Source organism: Mustela nivalis, assembly GCF_964662115.1.
Source record: "Mustela nivalis genome assembly, chromosome: 1".
In the NCBI taxonomy this organism is placed as follows: Eukaryota; Metazoa; Chordata; class Mammalia; order Carnivora; family Mustelidae; genus Mustela; species Mustela nivalis.
The window spans coordinates 191,586,917-191,606,260 of record NC_139020.1 but is presented as its reverse complement, the minus strand read 5'-3'; the positions used below and the strand labels follow the sequence as shown (position 1 = coordinate 191,606,260).

The window sequence follows — 19,344 nt, the reverse complement described above, 5'->3', positions numbered from 1 at the left end:
AGGTAGTCCTGATAGTAAAAGACTTCACAGTTTTACAGTTCTAAAGCCACTGGTTTTCACCATCAATCCAAATGCCCCTGCACCAACTGCTGATGCTTGAGATACATGATATAATCATGTTGTAAGTGTGCCTCGGTGGCTCAGTGGGTTGAACCTCTGCCTTTGGCTTGGGTCATGATCTTGGGGTCCTGGGATCGAGCCCCATGTTGGGCTCTCTGCTCAGTGGGGGGCCTGCTTCCCCCTCTCTCGCTGCCTGCTACTCTGCCTACTTGTGATCTCTCTCTCTCTGTGTCAAATAAATAAATAAACAAACAAACAAAAATTAAAAAAAAATCAGGCTGCAATATAAATTAAGACCGATTGATACACTGCCACAACTGCCAGTAAGAAATGTTGAAGGGTATCTGATACACTGGTGATTTTTTTTTCAAAAAACCCTTTATTAATTTGAGAGAGAGAGTGGTATTAGTGAAAACCTTGATAGATATCAAAAATATATGTCAGTTATCATCTTACTGGTTCAGCTTCAGATTCATCCTTTACATATCTGTGAAAATGGGCCCTTTAAGTATTTTTCTTTGTAGCTGACAGCATGTTAAGCTTTCTTAGTAGAGGGGGCTGGAGAGACACTGCAGGAGGAAAGGGTCCTGTCCTTGCTTCCAGTGTGTTCACTTGGCAGGCTCCTTGACATCCACCATCTTTGTGGAAGAGGCATCGCACACTTTCCAGCTTCTGCAGCACTGGCAGCTTCTCCAACATCAGGCTCATGGAGCATAGACAGTATCTCCAGGGTCCAGCCCCCAGCACACAAGTCCTCAGCATTTAACTCTTGTACAGCATAGTGGCCAGTAGCACCCAGCCATCAGCAACTTCCCCCAGCAACCCTCTCAGGCAGTACTGTAGTGGCATGCCCCTGATGCCATACCTCCTCCAAAATATTGCCCCAGGAACCTAGAGGATGGATTTCTGGCAAGATCCTCCAGTAAGTTCTGGATCTCTGTCCTGTGGGATAAGGGAGCTATTCTTCGAGGGCTCTATCTAAGCGGCTCCTTGTATCTGTTATTCCCATATTTTTTAGAGTTCTCTTTATTTCTTTTTTTTTTAAGATTTTATTTATTTATTTGACACAGAGAGAGAGATCACAAGTAGGCAGAGAGGCAGGCAGCGAGCGAGAAGAAGAAGCAGAGAGGGAGAGAGGAGGAAGCAGGCTCTCCACTGAGCAGAGAGCCCGATGCGGGGCTCGATCCCAAAACCCCGAGACCATGACCTGAGCCGAAGGCAGAGGCTTTAACCCACTGAGCCACCCAGGTGCCCCAAGTTCTCTTTATTTCTTAGAGGCAATCTCTCATTATGCCAAACCCCTACTAACTATTATCATAGTTAATAATTCTCCATATTAAATTTTCCCTGTTCAAATTGCCACGTGGCTTCTCTCTCTTGACTGGACCCAGACTGTTACAAACTCCTGGAAACAAAATAAACAGAAAACACCTTTTCAACTTGAAGGTAGCTTACTGGGCACTTGAGAAAGGCAGAAGTTTCCATGACAAAAAAGTGTTTACTCATACAGGAATAAAATATAGGGGCACCTGGGTGATACAGTTGGTTAAGTGTCTAACTCTAGATTTTGGCTCTGGTCATGATCTCATGGATTGTGAAAATGACCCCCACACTGAGCCCTGCTTTCAGTGGGGAGTCTGCTTGAGATTCTCTCTCTCTCTGTCTCCCTCTGCCCTTCCCCCGCAAATAAGTAAGTAAATCCTCAAAAAAAGAAGAAGAAAATACAATATACAAAGAAATGGAAATGATTTACACATCTGGGGTTTAGATGACTGAGCAAAGTAAGAGCATGGAGTTCTTTTTTTAATGCTTTTATACAAACAGTTCAAATAATCATAACCATATTTGTTTACTTTTGGATAAGCAAGATGTATACCTGTTTTTATGTTAGGAGGGTCTCTGCAATGCCCTTAAGTTTGGCTTAATCAAAAGTTAAGTTCAGCAGAATCAGACAACCAAATGACTTACAAGCATTCCTTTCTCTGGTAAGATGACTCTTGGCTGGTTCTGTGGGACCCCATCAAGGTCCTCGGACCTGTCCAGCCTATATCAGTATGAATCCATTTATATGAAGTATCTAGAATAGGCAAGTCCATAGAAACAGAAATGAGATTAGAGGTTACCAGCGGGTTGCAGAGAAGGAGAAATGGGAAGTTATTGCTTAATGAGTACAGTTTCTATTTGGCACAACATTGTGCCACAGAATTGTACACTTGAAGATGGTTAACAGGGCAAATTTTATTATTATACCACAATAAAAATAAAAGATGTAGAGATTGGCTAAGTATTTACTAATAAATATACTATGTTGTTATTCTGTGTGGGGGAGAGAGAGATGATATTTAACAACCAAATGTAATCTGTACTCCTTAGTTGACTCTAGCTTTCTAAATAAAAAGCAATCAAAGTTATTCTTAGGATAGAGAGGACAATTTAATACAGGCAGAACACTAGATGTTATCATGAAATGCTAATTTTCTTAGGTACAATAATAGTGCTATGGTTATATAAGAGAATTTCCTATTCCTAGGAGATAGTTACTTTAGTGTTTAAGGGCAAAGTGTTAGAACATCTGTAACTTGCAAATAGTAATGCTAATAAAGGTGTGTGGTAGGGGGCAGTGTATGGTTGTGCCTGCCCACGTGTGTGCCAATAGAGAGTAAGAGAGAGAAAGCATATATGACAAAATTTTAACAATCATCAAATCTAGGTAGAGGATATACAGGTGTTCATTGCACCCTTCTGTAATTTTTTTTTTTAAAGATTTTTTATTTATTTATTTGACAGAGATCACAAGTAGGCAGAGAGGCAGACAGAGAGAGAGAGGAGGAAGCAGGCTCCCTTCCGAGCAGAGAGCCCGATGCGGGACTCGATCCCAGGACCCCAAGATCATGACCTGAGCCGAAGGCAGCGGCTTAACCCACTGAGCCACCCAGGCGCCCCTGTAATTTTTTATTTAAATATTTTCGTAATAATAAGTTAGAAGCAAAGTAACATTTTGAAAGTCACACCATTGTATCTCCCAGAAATACTCCTGCTAACATGTTGGTTTAAATCCTTTTTGTCTTTTTTTTCTATGCAAAGATAAGTATTCCTTACACGATACACACACACAAAAGCAAAGGATCAAACGTACATCGGTCCATGTTCATTTATTCAGTCAAGTTAATTAACAAGTGCTTGTTTAAGTATATCTTCCAAAGACCAGGGACATACACGAATTTTAGAAGATCTCTTGAGTTTTCACAGAATGTACCCTAAGAATTCATTGTGCCTCATTCATTATAACTATAGTTCATAAAAATCTTATGAGCAGACAGATGAAAATACTTGTGAGGTTTTAGTAATTGCATTATGATCCTCATCATGAAATAGTATTCCACCAACATAATAAAGTTGGCATTTTTTATTTTTGCTGTTCTTTCATTTCACAAGTATTTACTGTCTACAATGTTCAGTGTCACGTGCTGCAAGGAAGTATGTAAGATACCAGCTGGCTGCCCTTCTGAAGCTCACTCTGACACAGGATTGTAAATGCATTACTATGGGGATCAAAAGGGAAGAGAATGGGGGGATAGAGAATGGGTTCCTGATTTACCAGCAGGGTCTTCCAGAGAAGGTTCTTGGAGGAAACGACTTTTAAATTTAGATTTTTAAGAATGAACGGGAGTTAGACTCATACACTAGTTCCGAACACAAACGGGCTTTGGGGTATTTGATAGTCCTCGGACAAGTTGCTTAACCTCTCTGCGCTTCAGGGATGTTGTTGTAAAGCTCCAGTAACAAAGGGCTGGGGCACCTGGGTGGCTCAGTGGGTTAAAGCCTTTGCTTTCGGCTCAGGTCATGATCCCGGGGTCTTGGGATCGAGCCCCACATCGGGCTCTCTGCTCAGCGGGGAGCCTGCTTCCTCCTCTCTCTCTGCCTACTTGTGATCTCTGTCTGTCAAGTAAATAAATAAAATCTTAAAAAAAAAAAACAAAAAAACAACCAAAGTGCTTAGATCCCTGTCTGGAACAAAAGAGCTAAATTTATTGAGTACTCCTTATTATTGCAATTTATTTTTTTTTAAAGATTTTATTTATCTATTGGACAGAGAGAGAGAGAGACAGCAAGAGAGGGAACATAAGCAGGGGGAGTGGAGAGGGAGAAGCAGGCTTCCTGCTGATCAGGGAGCCCCATGCAGGGCTGGATCTCAGGACCCTGGCATCGTGACCTGAGCGAAAGGCAGATGCTTTACGACTGAGCCACCCAGGTGCCCCTAATTATTGCAATTTACAAAGAGTTATAATGTACCAGGCTTCATGCCGAGCTCAGAGCCAGAAACTAGACAAACCCTGTACCCAATCTAGGAGTCTCTTCCCAATAGCCTGCCCTCCACCTTATTTTATACCCCAATAACCTCTCCTGCAAATATAAAATGTTCATTTCCTAAAAAGCTTATGCTTTTTGTTTCTCCACATTTTTGCCATCTACGCTTGAGCTGAGGTGCTTCTCCGAGCGCTCCGAGTGAAATCGGGGTGCTACAAGAGAAGCCAAGAGCCTTGGCACCCGAGAGGCAGGTTAGAGAGCCTGAGGCCCAGCAGAAAACACCACCAGTTGCCCCTGCAGCCTCGCTCCCCTGTGAGCGCACCCGCCAGCACGCCCCACTTTGATTGGTCCGTTCTTCCGGCTCGCCGGCATCACTGTGTCCAATCGGAGCAGCGCTTGTTGAGCGGCGGCGGCAACCGGCGTACACAGAGTTTGCGCGTCCTGTGGAGAGAGCGAGAGGTCAGGCCATGAACCTGGGGTAAGCTGGGCCGAGAAGGGTGGTCTTTAGCGAAGGTGGGATTCAAGCTGGGTTGGCCCCTTGGAGCCTTACGTGGAACACCTTCGCAGCTTGCGCCGCCTTCAGCGGCTTTGCCCGGCTGCCCGAAGTGGAGAGGGGCTAGGGGCCCGGGACGGCCTTTGCCACCGCCGTCGCTTTTCCACATCATAACTCGGAGTACATCTGCCAGGGACCTCTTTCGCCCTGTCACTGACCTCGGGGTGGTGACGGGGAAGAGACGATAAGCGGAGAGGGCAGATGGAGAGATAAAGCTTAGCGGCTTCCTGGGAGAAATCCTGGCACAGGCCCCCGGTACTTAGCGCCTCTGGCTTTGGCGTCTTTTCAGGCTGTCGGGGAGCTCCCAGATGAGTTTAACCCCCGGAATGCTAGGAACCGGGTCTTCAGGGACCGAGGCGCTGCCAGTGCTTGGCTCCTGAGAGACCCTCATTAAGTAGCGGTTGAGTCAAAAAGGACTGTTGCAGGGTTTTCATCCCTGGGAAGTGTAATATTTTAAGAAGATGAAAAGCCACCAAATTCAGACTGTTGCACGTCATGGAGCCAATGAATTTTGCGTTCTAGAATGTGGAGAGAGAGAGAGACAGAGAGAGAGAGAAAGAAAGAAAAGACATCAGCCCCTGAAGGAGTTTACAGTGCAGTCATGCCGAACAGGCATACTTGTCGGGTTCCTTTGGTTGCTTCCGTGTCACTGACGTAAACATGAACGGTTCTAACCCTGCCTCAGGGAAACCTTTAGAACCCATTTTTTCCCCCCAGTATTTTATCTTGACAAATTAAGTTGGGGTATTTTGATGTCCTCCACTGAGCGGCCCTGCAAATTTCGTTCTTCCCAAGTCAGACCTTTCCCAACCTTTCTCTTCTGGCCTGCTGGATTTAATTCTGTCTCTTGGACAGCACTTTTGTCCCAATTGATGATTTAGTGACACACACCTTCCCCCCCCCTTCTCTTAGGAGACAGTGAATTAAATGGGAACTATTTTTGTTTTCAGTGGTTTTTTTTATTAGAATCTTACATCGAAGTTTCCTTGGCAGTGTCTGCTGTTAACTTTGTGCTTTTGCATTGAACATGCACAAATCAATTAGAGCCGCCAAAGTTCATTACAGATTTGTTGTGATAGTAAGGAACTGTCACTGTGCTAAAAAAGTTAATACTCCTGGTGGCAGTGTTATAGTTCACTTTGAAAGCTGTGGCATGTCATAGAATGCATTAGTCATGAGATCTTTATGAAACTGGTAAACAGATACATTTTGCTCTTTTAACATAGGTGGGGAGTTTTGGTAACAGCATCCCCCCCCCCCCCTCGAGTTGTAAGATTTAAGTAATGCTATGATGATTGAATTGTTGCTTACCAGTAAGAAAATGAAGTTTCATGTTAAAGATAACAAAGCTTTGCGTTATTGGAAAGTTGCAGGAATTTTCTCCCTCTAGTGTTTAGTTTTATCTTAGATTGGAAAACGTTTTTTAGTTAAAAGAATGGCTTACTATTTACAAGATTACTGTATAAATTCAAAAGAACATATTTACTTTCAAGATTCAAATGAGCCTTTCGTTTCTATTTAAAATGTTGCTGCTTCTTAAAAATGACAACTTTCTTTTATTTTTGCAGAGATGGCTTAAAGCTTGAAACTGAATTGTTGGATGGAAAAACCAAGTTAATATTATCTCCATATGGTATGCTGTGTTATCAGAATCTAAAATGTTAATTTTAAATTCCTAGATAAAATTTATATGAGTTTAATATACTTTTTCCTTATAATAGAGTAATATTTAAATGGTACTTTGCAGAAAGCTGTTTGGCTAACTTTCTCAGATTTATTTTTAGCCAAGTAAAGTCAGATTACATCTCTGCTTACCACTGTCAGTATTTATTCATAAAACTTAACGCTTCAGTATATTTATGTTTAATATGTTGCCTAATAAATAATTTAGATGAAATCTATGTAATTATGTTCTGTACATGTAAAATGTGCTGTTATAGAAAATTAAATTTGTAGTAAGACCACAGTTGCTAAAGTTTTTAGGTTTTAATTTTAAAACTCCGTATACTTTGGTAGTCCTCTTTTTCACATTATTTTCTTTTTCTCTGATCTGTTTATAGTTCTACTTTGGAAAATAAACAGAAATGAAATAGAAATACTTGCACTACACTCTAAAAGTCAGAATACTCAGACAGGAACCTAAAGTTAATGCTTTGGGTGGTTAATATTTCTACTAAATATCTTCTTAAAACAATGCTAATCAAAATTTTCTTTTATGACTGCCTTAGTATGTTTTTGTTTGATAGTTCAGTAATTATTGTTTTCTTTTGTAGAATGTAAATCAAAAAATTCTGTGAAGGTAAGCCAAATGAACTGACATGTTCTTAATGTAAAATGTATTTTTTTTTTTTTTTACAGTGGTTTGAAAATAATTCCTGTCAATATATTATAAGGGATATGAGATAATGATGAGAAGTTATTGTTCTCTTGCTTTCAGGCTGGTCCTTTCACAGAAATGGGATCATAATTTTTCAGTTTAAAAAGTCATACAGAACCTCTTTCTCTAGGTCAGTGCTGTCTAATAAATCTTTTTGTGATGATGGAAATGTTCTAAGATTAGTGTTTTCCAAGATGGTAACCAGTCACTAGTCGTATGTAGTTACTGAACACTTAAAATGTGGCTAGTGTAACTAAGGAAGTGAATTTTTAATTTTGTTTAATTTTTAATGTAGATTTAGTAGTTATTATGCAGTGCATATAACATTAACTCAGGGCAGTTCCTGAGATTTTTAAAAATATATATTCACACTTTAAAATGAAAACATTTTTCTTTTCATACTCAAATTCCATTTTCCCACACCAAAATGGTGAATTTGATTCACAAATTTATACATGCATTTTGCTTTCTCCTTTAAGAGATCATACTTGAACTTAATGATAATTTTCCTTTTAAATTATTTTTATCAGCAGCCCAAAATACCTTTACCACTTTAACAACTTTTTGATATACTACTTTTCTTATTCCCTATTTCTTTTTTCATTTTTAGATTAGTATCGGCAGAAATTTCAACTCCCCCCTAAAATTCACTGTAGTCCTCTTTTTTCTTTTATCTTTGTAGCATCTTAAAGTCTTAGTTTGCGTTTCTTGAATAGAGCTCAGTTTGGATGGTGTACTTTTCACTAAGCTCTTGATGGCTTTGCTGTTTTTTCCAGGTTTAATCAAGGTGAAATTGCTTGAGTATCCAGCATAAGTGGGTGATGATAATCAGAGTAATTCCACATGCTATCTGTAAAAGTTACTTCTTTCTTTCTTTTTTTTTTTTTTTAAGATTTTATTTATTTATTTGACAGAGAGAGATCACAAGTAGGCAGAGAGGCAGGCAGAGAGAGAGGAGGAAGCAGGCTCCCCGCTGAGCAGAGAGCCCGATGCGGGACTCGATCCCAGGACCCTGAGATCGTGACCTGAGCTGAAGGCAGTGGCTTAACCCACTGAGCCACCCAGGCGCCCAAAGTTACTTCTTTCTAAATATGGTATATAGCTATATAGTTTGTGTGCTTTTTTTTTAGTCACAATACAAATTGTATAATTTTTCCTGTTCCTGCACTATTTTTTTTTTTAATTTAAAATTTAAATTTAATTTTAAAATTTATTTTATTGGGGGGTGCAGAGGGAGAGGAGACTTAGCTGTCTCCACAGTGAGTGTGGAGCACCACATGAAGCTCTAGGCTCCATCTCTGGACCCCGAGATCATAACCTTATCTGAAACCAAGAGTTGGATGCTTAACTGACTGTGCCACCCAGGCACCACAGGTCCTGCTCTATTAAAATACTGCAACTAATTATTTTATTCGAGTCACATTAGCAAATACTGCAGCCCTTTTTGAGATGTTAGATAAAAAGCTCCTTGTCATAGTTGATTTCCATCTTCCCCTGATCTCTTCTCTTTCACTTTTCCCCTCCTTCCATTGATTTCTTTAACGGATTTGCTCTAGCTTCCACATTTGTGAAGACATTTCAGTCTTTTTAATCAACCTAGAACATATGATGGTTTCTGATAAAATCATTACAAGATTTTGCTAGTAGTCTAGAAATATTTTTTTCTAGGATTCTTTTTTCTAGAATAATGTGTCTCAGCCAATGTTAAATTATTTACTCTCTTAGAGCAAATTGTTTGGTTTTATTCCTCTTGCTTTGGGGACTTCAGAATACTGATGATGGTAGCTATGTGAGGTGATGGATATGTTAATTCGCTTGTTTGTGACTATTTCACAGTGTATGCATATATCAAATCAAGTTATACACTTTAAATATATACAAATTTTAATTGTCAATTATACCTTAATAAAGCTGGAAAAAATTACTGATGCAACCCAAGTCTCCCTTCTATATTGGTTTTAAGTAGCTTCTCTTCCTGTATTTACAGGGGTTGCTAAGATCCTCCTCATTTTTTTCTTTGCTATTTACAGAAGACAAAAGAAGAAAAAGAGTAGTGCTTATCTTTTTTTGCTTAAATCTGTTTTTCAGTCTCCCAGATCTCAGTTATATAGCTGTATGTTGGATTCTCTTTTCCATAAGTTACTGGTGAATTCTCTTTTCATAGTGCTTTTCTTTTTCTGCTGGGAGAAGTTCCTGAGTAACTACAACACCTATCTGCATTTCTGGTTTTCCCCTACCTCACAGGTTGAATTACTGTCATTGTCATAGTGTCTTCTTTAAACACAACTGAACTTGCATCATCAAGTTAAACACGTATGGTCAGAGTACTTTCTTAATTTTTTTTCAAAATCCCTTCTGCATTTTTTTGAATCTGTGTAAGGAATATAAAGTAAAAATGGTTACCAGCTCAATTTCTTAAGCTTATAGGAGGAGAAATGAAAGAAATATTAATGATTCTGTTTCATGAGTAATTTACAGATTCCAAATGCTTATGCATTTGTCTCACAAATTAGTTGAAATATTAAACATTTAAAAATTTTTTCACAGGTATTTCTACATGTGAGAACCAGAGTAGTGACACACTAAAGGGTGTATAGAGTATTGGTGTTAGGTAGCATATTTTATAACTTAAAATGTTACTTTTCTCTGGTTCTATCTGGCCTTGGATCTTGGCCCCATATAAATGGTAAACTCAGCCAATATTAACAAATGCTTTGGACTTTGTTTATATTATGAAAAATATTGGTAGAATTAAAACTTGTTAAAAGAGCCAGCTTGCTACATAAAAATGTTTGAGACATGAAGACTATTCTTCAATCTATTAAAAATAATCTGATCCAATAAATGCTTGGGGAATTATTTGGGCTAGATTGCTTTGTCCTGAAGTAACTGAATATGATTGAATGTTTATTTGGTAGGTCATGATTTTTTGCTGGTTCCATTCATTTTTTTTTTTTTTCCTGCTGTTCAGCTACAAAAAATAATCAGGGGCTGCCTGGGCGGCTCTATCATTGAAGCATCCTACTCTTGGTTTGGGCTCAGGTCATGACATCAGGGTTGTGAGATCAAGCCCTGCTCTGAGCTGGTTGTGGACCCCGCGAGGGATTCTCCCTCTCCCTTTCCCGGGCCCCGCCCCCCAAAAAGTAATCAGACTTGAGCTGAATATATACGGACTTATGCCAGATCATTGCCCTTTTCCCCCTTCTTATTAAATATTTTTAGAAGATTTTTTTTTTTTTGGTATATTTTTTTCTCTTGTAAGTTGAATGTGGTGGGATAATTCTACTTAAATTAGAACTCCAGTTAGTAGGTTTCTATTTAGCAAGGATTTATTAAAGCTGTAAAATTTTAGTGGAGTGCCGTTCTTGGCACTCGTATTTCTTCTGTGACTGAGAGGGAAAAATGAGTAAAGCCTAGGCCTTATTTTCTGAATGTGGGGTTATCAGTCAGGTAAATAACTACAATAAAGTGGAATATAATGTATGCTGTGGTAGTTCTATAAAAGGCAGAGAACACTGTAAAGAGCATCTCTTTGTGGTTTGCGGAGACCAGGGAAAGCTTCATAAAACGAGGTGACATTTTAATTAGAACTTAAAAGATGAGGCAGATATTTATAGGTAAGTAGGTATGGGAGTATATTCTAACCTTAGAAAATAGCAAAACACCAAGATAGCATAATTTGCATTTGGGGAATAGTGGGTATCTTGGGGAAGTGTAGAACATAAAGCTTGGAAGGAAGGGAGCCTTACAGAGTTTAGATGTGTACTCAGACAGTTTGAACTTCCTTGATTTATGTATATGAGCATTAAAGAATTTTTGAAAAGAGAAGTCCATACAGTATAATTTGTGTTGTAGGAAAGGGCTTCAGACAGTGTGGTGAAGGGCAGATTATAATGGGGAGACCAGTCATGGACCAGTTACAGTTCAGGGAGAGTCTTAGGTGTTCCTGAATATGTGTAGTGGTTAGTGAAATGGGGAAAAGGGGACAGAAATGGGAGACTTTCAGGATATGTTAATGGTATGCACTGTACTTATTAGTAGTTTGAATGAGCAATTGATTAGAGATAGGAAATGTTCAACTATCAGTGACCCAAAAAAGGCCAGTGGGAATCAGAGAAAGGTGACATCACAGTAGCTGTAGTTAGAGACTGAGGAGGTAGGGCTCAGCTGTGTAAGCTGTATGCAATCTGCTGATAATTTGCTTAATCCACATAGTAAAGTAAAAACTAGAGTGAACTATCTAAAAGTTGGAAAATTTAATGTAAATCTGGCTTTTTTGGTTCTCTTGAAATATTGGGTAATCTAGCAAGTAGACTAAAATTCCTCTTTGGAGGTGTAGGCTGGTTCTGAGTTGTGGCTGCCTCCTTTAGATGGAAAAATGATTTTCAGCTCATCCCAGTTCCTACCAAGCCTAATTTACAGTAGGTATTTGAGGTTGCCATCTCTCTTAGAGAATTAGTTGTATTAAAATAGCCTTAGTAGCACCTGGTTGGCACAGCCACTTTAACGTCCCACTTGGTTTTGGCTTGGTCATGACCTCAGAGCTGTGAGGTCAAGCCCTACACTGGGCTCTGTGTTCATTGAGGAGTCTGCTTGAGACTCTCTCCCTCCCTCCCCCTGGATCCCCCCCTTGTCTACTCTAAAATAAATAAATAAATCTTAAAAAATGCCATAAGTTGGGAGGGTAAAAAGGCATTTTCCACTGGTGTTATTAAAAGCCTAAGGCCAGGAACAAATAGGATGTAGATGAGATGAAGAGGAAAATAAGCAGATCTTGTGGCTGATAGTACAGGTACATTTTGAATAGTAGGCTGAAATGGGATTGGCTGTTGGTCTACGTATGGTTATATATTTTGTAAGTTACGAAGGACAGGGAGAGTTGGGATGTAAGCTGGATGAAAGTCATGTGGCATCTACCTCACTCTTTGACGGCAAGTATGTTACTAATCTTTATCTAACACTTTTCCATATTGGTGAGCACATAAAAAGCAACAGTGAATTTTGATTGAATGACCGTTGAATTATTTTAGTTTAATTGGGTTTGCCAAATGTACAGTAGATTAAATAGAGGAAAGATATGAGATAGGCAGGGTATAATCTAGTAATGTTGTAATGAAATCCTGAATTTAGGCTTATAATCCTGTAAATGGTGAGAAAAAGATATTTGGAAGGAAGAAATGACCAATACTTGTGCATAAGCTAAAGAAGACCATGAGGATAAAGTTAAAGACGACTCCATGCTTACTGGTCTGAGAGATTAGAAACAGTGCCACAGAAATGGGATATTTTGAAAGAGGGAACAAGTATGGGAGAGAAAGATAATTCAGTTTTAAAATGGTATAGTTGAGGATAATAAAAAATTTACTGAACACCTACTCTGTTCCACTCCGTGTTTTGTACTGGGGTTATAGATAGCAGTGGACAAAGTATACAAAAATTTCTGCCCTAGGGAGTTTGCATTGGAAAAGGAGTTAAATGGACATACATTTAGCAAAATAAATGTAGAATGTTACAAGATGAAAAGTGGTATAGAGAAAAATAAAGGAGAGAAAGGGGGAGAGGCACACTACAGGGGCACAGCAGACTTTGGGAAAGGGTATGCTAGATAGGTGAGAGTGTGAGAGAGTGTGAGAAAGCTGCTACAACTACCCCCCCCCCCAAAAAAAAAACCCCCAGGAAATCTACAATTTTAAATAGGATGGTCAGAGAAGACCTTACAGAGTTAGTGATGTTGGTTGAGTGCATGAACCATGTAGAATCTGAAGGAAGGGTGTCCCAGTTAGAGGGATTGTTTAGTGCTAAGGCCTAAAACTGGAGTCTCTTATGAATACGAGGAATAGCCAAGAAGCGCATATGACTGGAGGCTAGGATAGAAGATGAGATCAGAGAGATCAGATAAGAGGATAAAGTGTGAAGAATGCACAGATCATTAGGTCTGTTTTGGTTATTGTATGAAGTTCAGTTTTCCCTCCTAAGTAAGATAGGAAACCATTGGAAAGTTTTGAAGAAAGCAACATGATCTGACTTAACCTTTTAAGATACTTACTGTGGCCGCTGTGTTGAGAACAGATTGGGGAGCAAGGGCAGAAGCAAGAAAATCTGAAGGCTTTTCAGTAATTCAGGCAAGAACTAATGTCTTCAGGTAGAGGGATGGTAAGAGTTTTTCAGGAGTGGTCAGATTTAGGATATATTTTGAAGATGGAGCAAAACAAGGTCTGATGAAAGTGTGGCATATGAGAGAGGTGATAATTCCAAAATTTTTATCACGGGTAGGTGAGATGGGCAAAATGAAGGGAGGGTTATTTAGGGGCATGTGGGAGATCAAGAGTTTCGTTTTAGGCATGCTATTTTAAATGGCTATTAATAACCCAGTGGAAGTGTTTGGATAGGGAGGTGGAACCTCAAGTTAGGGGAGAGATCCATCCTGGAGACAAATTTGGGAGTCATCAGCATATGGATAATACTTAAAACCACAAGGGTAAATGAAATTAACAAGTGAATGAGGTAAGTGAGAGCTAAGAGATTCTGGGACTAAGCAATTGTTAAGAGGTCTGGGGGAAAGGGAGCCAGCCAGTGAAGACTGAGAAGGAACAGCAAGAACCAGAATTGTGGAGTCCTCAGGAAATAAAGTAGAGAAAGTGATTCAAAATGGGAGGAATAATCAACTGTGTCACATGCTGCTAGTAAGTCTGGTAAGATGATCTGAACAGTCACAATTTGCAAAGTTATTAATGACCTTGATGAGCAGCTTTGGTGGAATGGTGTTGTTGAAAGCTTGGCTGGAATGGGGTTGTGGGAGATGAGAAAGTAGTATCATGTATTTTTAAAGATGATAAAGATGTGATCTAGCAGGAAAGAAACAGTTGGTTCAGGAGAAAGCAAAGGATTGCTAGAGAAAGATCCCTGAGAAAGAAGGAGTTATAGGAGTATCTACAAATAACAGAAGTATAGGCAGTTTGTATGAGTACTGATGCTGGTACAGATTTAGTAGTAGAAACTTGGAAATTTTTTCTGAATGCTTCTCTGTAAGATTGTCAGTGCAGTAGTAATCAAGATCTTCAGCTGAGAATTAAGTATGAAAGGGAAAGTGTTAGTTTTGGGAAAGAGGAGAAAGTTGAAATTGTTAAAATTTTGAGTAAGAGAATTAATGAATTTGTGAAATGTGTAACTGCCAGGTAGCATGAAGGGCACATTGTTGTTTTGGGTTATGTATTTAAAGTGAAACTAGATATTGTGGCTTTGTGTTTTTCTTCCTGAGTGTAGGCACAGAGTAGGTGAAGAGTTAGATTTTACCAGTCTGGGGTTTTGCAAAGCATATATGTTAGAACAGAGGAGTTGAGAATACAGGGTGGTGGTGGTTTTGGTTAATCGTGGAATTTAAGATTGGTAAGGGAGGACAAGAAGAAGGTGGTAGGATAAATAGATCATAGATCCCAGCTGAGTTAAAGAATTATCAGAATTGGGATATGCAAGAAAAGTGAGCTGGGAAACATTGGGTGTTGGTCATTGTGCCATACTTGAAACAGATCATGGAGGGATTGTAGTTAAGAGTAGTTACAAGGTTAGTATAAGCTGTCACTATGAGAATAAGTAGCTGAGGTAGCATGGAGGACAAGAATATAGGAGCAGAGTTCAAGGAAATGAGAGGCCAGGAAATTGAAAGAATGATCGATGTTGATATGAAAGCACTAATAATTAAGATAGGAGTTATGTTAGAGGGACGTTGACCCACAAGTTAACTTATTCAAGAAATAACTAACCTACGTTACTAACTCACAGGTCTATAGATATCTATAAAGAAAAGAGGTGGTCGGAGTGACATAATCATGACATGAGATTCAAAGTCGAAGTAGAATGGAGATGTCCTGTAACAACTAGAATCAAACTTCTGAATTCATTATGTTGAAATAAAATCGTAATTTCCAGTTGTTGATGAAGCTTTTAAGTGAAGATTTGGAAAAGTTAAATGTTAGTGTCTCATGGAGATAGTGTCTTAACAGCAAAATGGAAAAAAGTTTAGAGGCCTGACGTCACAGATTATATAAAGATAATTGTTGATTTTTCACGGACTATTATAAAGAATAAATTTTTGGTGTTTTAACAGATGGGAAATAAGACCAAGCTTGCAAAATGTCCTTTAAGAACAAAACAAACTGGATACATTCTCAAATCAACACAAAATACTTGTATCAGGAGTGGAAAACTTTTGCAAAAGAAGAGAATGGGTTCAGAAACTTCACTGGCAAAAGGTGAAAAAAATAGTATGACTTTTTCACCCACTAAGGATTTATGCAAGCAGTGTATAGATAAAGACTGTCTTTATGTCCAGAAAGAGATTTCATCTGCAACCCCCAATATACAGAAGACTAGAAACACCATAAATACATCTGTAGTAGCTAAACAGAAGCTTTGCAAAAAACACATCACAGCTGAAAATATGAAGAGCAGTTTGGTGTGTCTAACACAAGACCAACTACAACAGATTTTGATGACTGTGAACCAAGGAAATAAATCTGTTCCCCTGATTGAAAATGGAAAGGAAGAAAAAAGTAAGGTTTTTCTGAAGTTTTAATTAATATTAATTTTACCAGTATGTGTTTTAGAATTTCTCATTCTTTGGATTTTACATAACTTTGCCTCTGAAATTCTAATTTACCATGTAGCAGTCTTTTAAAATATTCTTTTAGAGAATATTCTCATGCAAAATTACTTTTATAGCTATAATATACCATATTTTAAGGTTAATGCTCAGAATATTACAGTCATGTTACAATAGCCTTAAGAAACCCAGTTCTATGGATTCTAGAGTAAAGATCTTAGTACAAAAAGATGTTGTACTTATTCCGAAATGTAGAAAGCTTTACTTACATTAAAAATAATTTCATAGGGGCACCAGGGTGGCTCAGTGGGTTAAGCCTCTGCCTTCGGCTCAGGTCATGATCTCAGGGTCCTTGGATCCAGCCCTGCATCAGGCTCTCTGCTCAGTGGGGAGCCTGTTTTCCCCCCTCTCTCTCTGCCTGCTGCTCTGCCTACTTGTGATCTCTCTCTCTGCCAAATAAATAATAAAATCTTTAAAAAAATAATTATATAAAATGTTCTAAAAAATCAGTATAGTATTTCTAGTAAAAATTGGAGAAACCTTATTTTGAATATTTGACTTGAGTTGCTGAAAAGGATTATTTTCCTGGCCCCTGCGTTGTACTTTTCCTGACCCTTAATCCCTGCTAAGGATTGGCAGCACTGTCTTTTTAACCAATATAAAATACAGACTTGGGGGCCGCCTGGGTGGCTCAGTGGGTTAAGCCTTTGCCTTCGGCTCAGGTCATGATCTAAGGGTCCTGGGATTGAGCCCCCATCGGACTCTGCTCAACGGGGAACTTGCTCCCCCCCACCTGCCTCTGCCTACTTGTGATCTCTGTCTGTCAAATAAATAAATAAAATCTTAAAAAGAAAATACAGACTTGGAAGGAATAGAACAATGTTACATGTCTTCGGTTTCATTAGCCAGAGCATTGTATTATGTTTTTAAAAGTCTTCTGATTTCTTTAGTGTTGAGCTAAGGAATTAATATGAATAGAAATGTCATTACAATTTTGTTAGGCAATAATGAAATAAATAAAAATAACATTAACAGTCACCAGGAGGAGGTCCCACAATAATCCGGGGACTAGGTAAGCTTCTGTGTATTCCCAGGGTGTTCAAGTTCAAGTAATTTGTCTTGGTTTAGATTATTCTTTGCAAAATGAGGGAGCTGGGTCTTTAAAGCTAGAATTGTAGCCTAGAGAACAAAAGATAAAAACTTAAAGCATGTAATGAGAGAGAATGTCAACAAAGTTGAAGGTAGAATTTGTCTAATCATACAGTGACCTGCATATTAAATATACTTTCTCCTCGGAGCGCCTGTGTGGCTCAGTGGATTAAGCCTCTGCCTTCGGCTTAGGTCATAATCTCAGGGTCCTGGGATCAGTCCCACATCAGGCTCTCTGCTCAGCGAGGAGCTTGCTTCCTCCCCCCACCCCGCCTGCTTGTGTTATCTCTGTCAAATAAATAAAATCTTTAAAAAATATATATGTGTGTGTATATATATATACACACACACACTTTATCCTCATTGGGAAAACTAGCACATTAAGAAGAACTAGAACAGTTTCTGAGCCAAGCATAGAGCCTATATGAAATATTTGGAATAGATATAATGGAGGTATAGAGATGGTTTTTCATTGATTTTCCAGCTAAATGAGAAAAATAAAGACAAGGTGATGAGTTTTTCATAAACCTATTTGCATTTATTCTTTAAGTTCTGATTTGTGTTTTATATTATTGGTAAAAATACTGTTAGCAAGAGTAAATAGAAGATTTTTGTTGTTGTTTGTTTTCATATTGGACACATGAGGTTATATAGCAATGGCCATATCACTGGACCAATTAACCTCTGGGCTCAGTTTCCTTTTTTGACAAAAGGGAATCATAATACCCACTAAAGGACTGCTGTGAGAGGTGATTACTTTGTTAATGTATAAGGCAGTGTTTCTAAAGTGTGTAGTAGTATGCCAAAATAAGGTATTGTAATACATGTGATTTTAGTGTTCATTTTAAAATGTGTATTTTTACCCTCTAGGTCAGGGCAATCTACATTTAAACAATATTTCCAATCAGCCAGAGGATGAGAACGTTATGGGAGTATTCCAGAAAACTGAGACGCTTTCATCTCTCCTAGATGAAAATAAGTCTGTTTTAAGTACAAATCAAGAGACATCTAAGCAGTATGAGCAGAAAATTGCCATGTATGTAATTCATATCTGTTATGGTGGAGTCGTCTTGTGAAAATGGTTTTGCTTTTCTTTGAATTTCATGTGAAACTTTCAGTCTGAAGACTGAAAGCTATTTAAGTTTATTACTTAATATTTATGGAGTAGCTTGTATAGAAACATACAAGATTTCTGTTATTTTTTTTTGTGTTGTTTTAGAGAGAATGTGTGGAAACCAGCTGACATATTCAGTACTCTGGGGGAAAGAGAACGTGACAGAAGCTTGTTGGAAGCAAAAAAAGCCCAGTGGAGAAAAGAGCTTGGTAGATAATTGTTAAACCTTTTATTATAGTTTGTTTTGTTGAAGTTGAAATAGATTTTTTCAGTATGATTTTATAAAAAATTTTCGTTTTATAACATTTACCATCTAGACAAATTTGTTGAAATATGTAGAAAGCGTTGTGGTTTTATATTTCTTTAGGTTGTGACTTTTGTCTGGTAGTCTCTTGGTGTGTACTAGAAGACCAGAGGTGAGCAGTAAGCCTTACTGTCTTCAGTATCATTCCGGAGCTCAAAGATTGCTAAACTTTTCTCATTTCCTGAGAATCCATTTTCATATTTCTCCATTGAAGAAATCCTATGGATTTAAAGATGGTTTGATTTAAAAATAGAGTTCATTCTTTAAAATAAAACATTCTGACCAAGAATCATTAATATGGTATCAGTAAGTATATTCCATATAAAAACAAGCTTATTGCTCTTTTTCAGCCAAAGACCTTGTAACAGAAAAAATTATCTTTTCTATTAGAGTCTTAAAATATTGATAGTAACTAAGAACTCTTGCTTCTTCTTGGGCAAGAATTTGGAAAATATGTGAAGTAACAGTTATACTTCCTTTTTTTTTTTTTTTTTAAAGATTTTATTTATTTATTTGAGAGAGAATGAGTGAGAGAGAGCATGAGAGAGGAGAAGGTCAGAGGGAGAAGCAGACTCCTCGAGGAGCTGGGAGCTCGATGCGGGACTCGATCCTGGAAATCCGGGATCATGACCTGAGCTGAGGCAGTCGCTCAACCAACTGAGCCACCCAGGCGCCCCGGCAGTTGTACTTCTTAAGAATAACTGTACTAAAAGCATAAAGATGGGCTTTACCCATCTTTATGGGTAGGAAATACCTCATAGGAAATCCTATGAGGCAATCATAACACTGTGGCGACAGGTGATAGTAAAAAAGAGATAAGCAGAAGAAAACAGGCATGAATTGGTGTTGGAATTCAAGGTAACAGAGAAGTTTGAAGAAA

At 38.4% G+C, this 19,344-nt stretch overlaps 1 protein-coding gene across 11 annotated transcripts in view; it reads left to right on the top strand.

The window, feature by feature from the left end:
* Window positions 1-4,771: 4,771 nt before the first annotated feature.
* The window catches only part of CCDC66 (coiled-coil domain containing 66), a 68,376-nt gene continuing 53,803 nt past the window's right edge, over window positions 4,772-19,344 (top strand). For 2 of the 11 annotated variants that reach the window (XM_082738682.1, XM_082738679.1), the window contains exons 1-6: window positions 4,772-4,846; window positions 6,490-6,554; window positions 7,195-7,220; window positions 15,403-15,847; window positions 17,917-18,082; window positions 18,266-18,369. In XM_082738682.1, the coding sequence (XP_082594808.1) occupies window positions 4,836-4,846; window positions 6,490-6,554; window positions 7,195-7,220; window positions 15,403-15,847; window positions 17,917-18,082; window positions 18,266-18,369 (817 nt within the window). In that variant the 5' untranslated portion in view covers window positions 4,772-4,835. Of the gene's footprint in view, window positions 4,847-6,489; window positions 6,555-7,194; window positions 7,221-7,284; window positions 7,429-15,402; window positions 15,848-17,916; window positions 18,083-18,265; window positions 18,370-19,344 lie in introns of those variants that run through there. The other 9 variants (XM_082738681.1, XM_082738689.1, XM_082738688.1 and 6 more) reach the window with 8 other exon arrangements.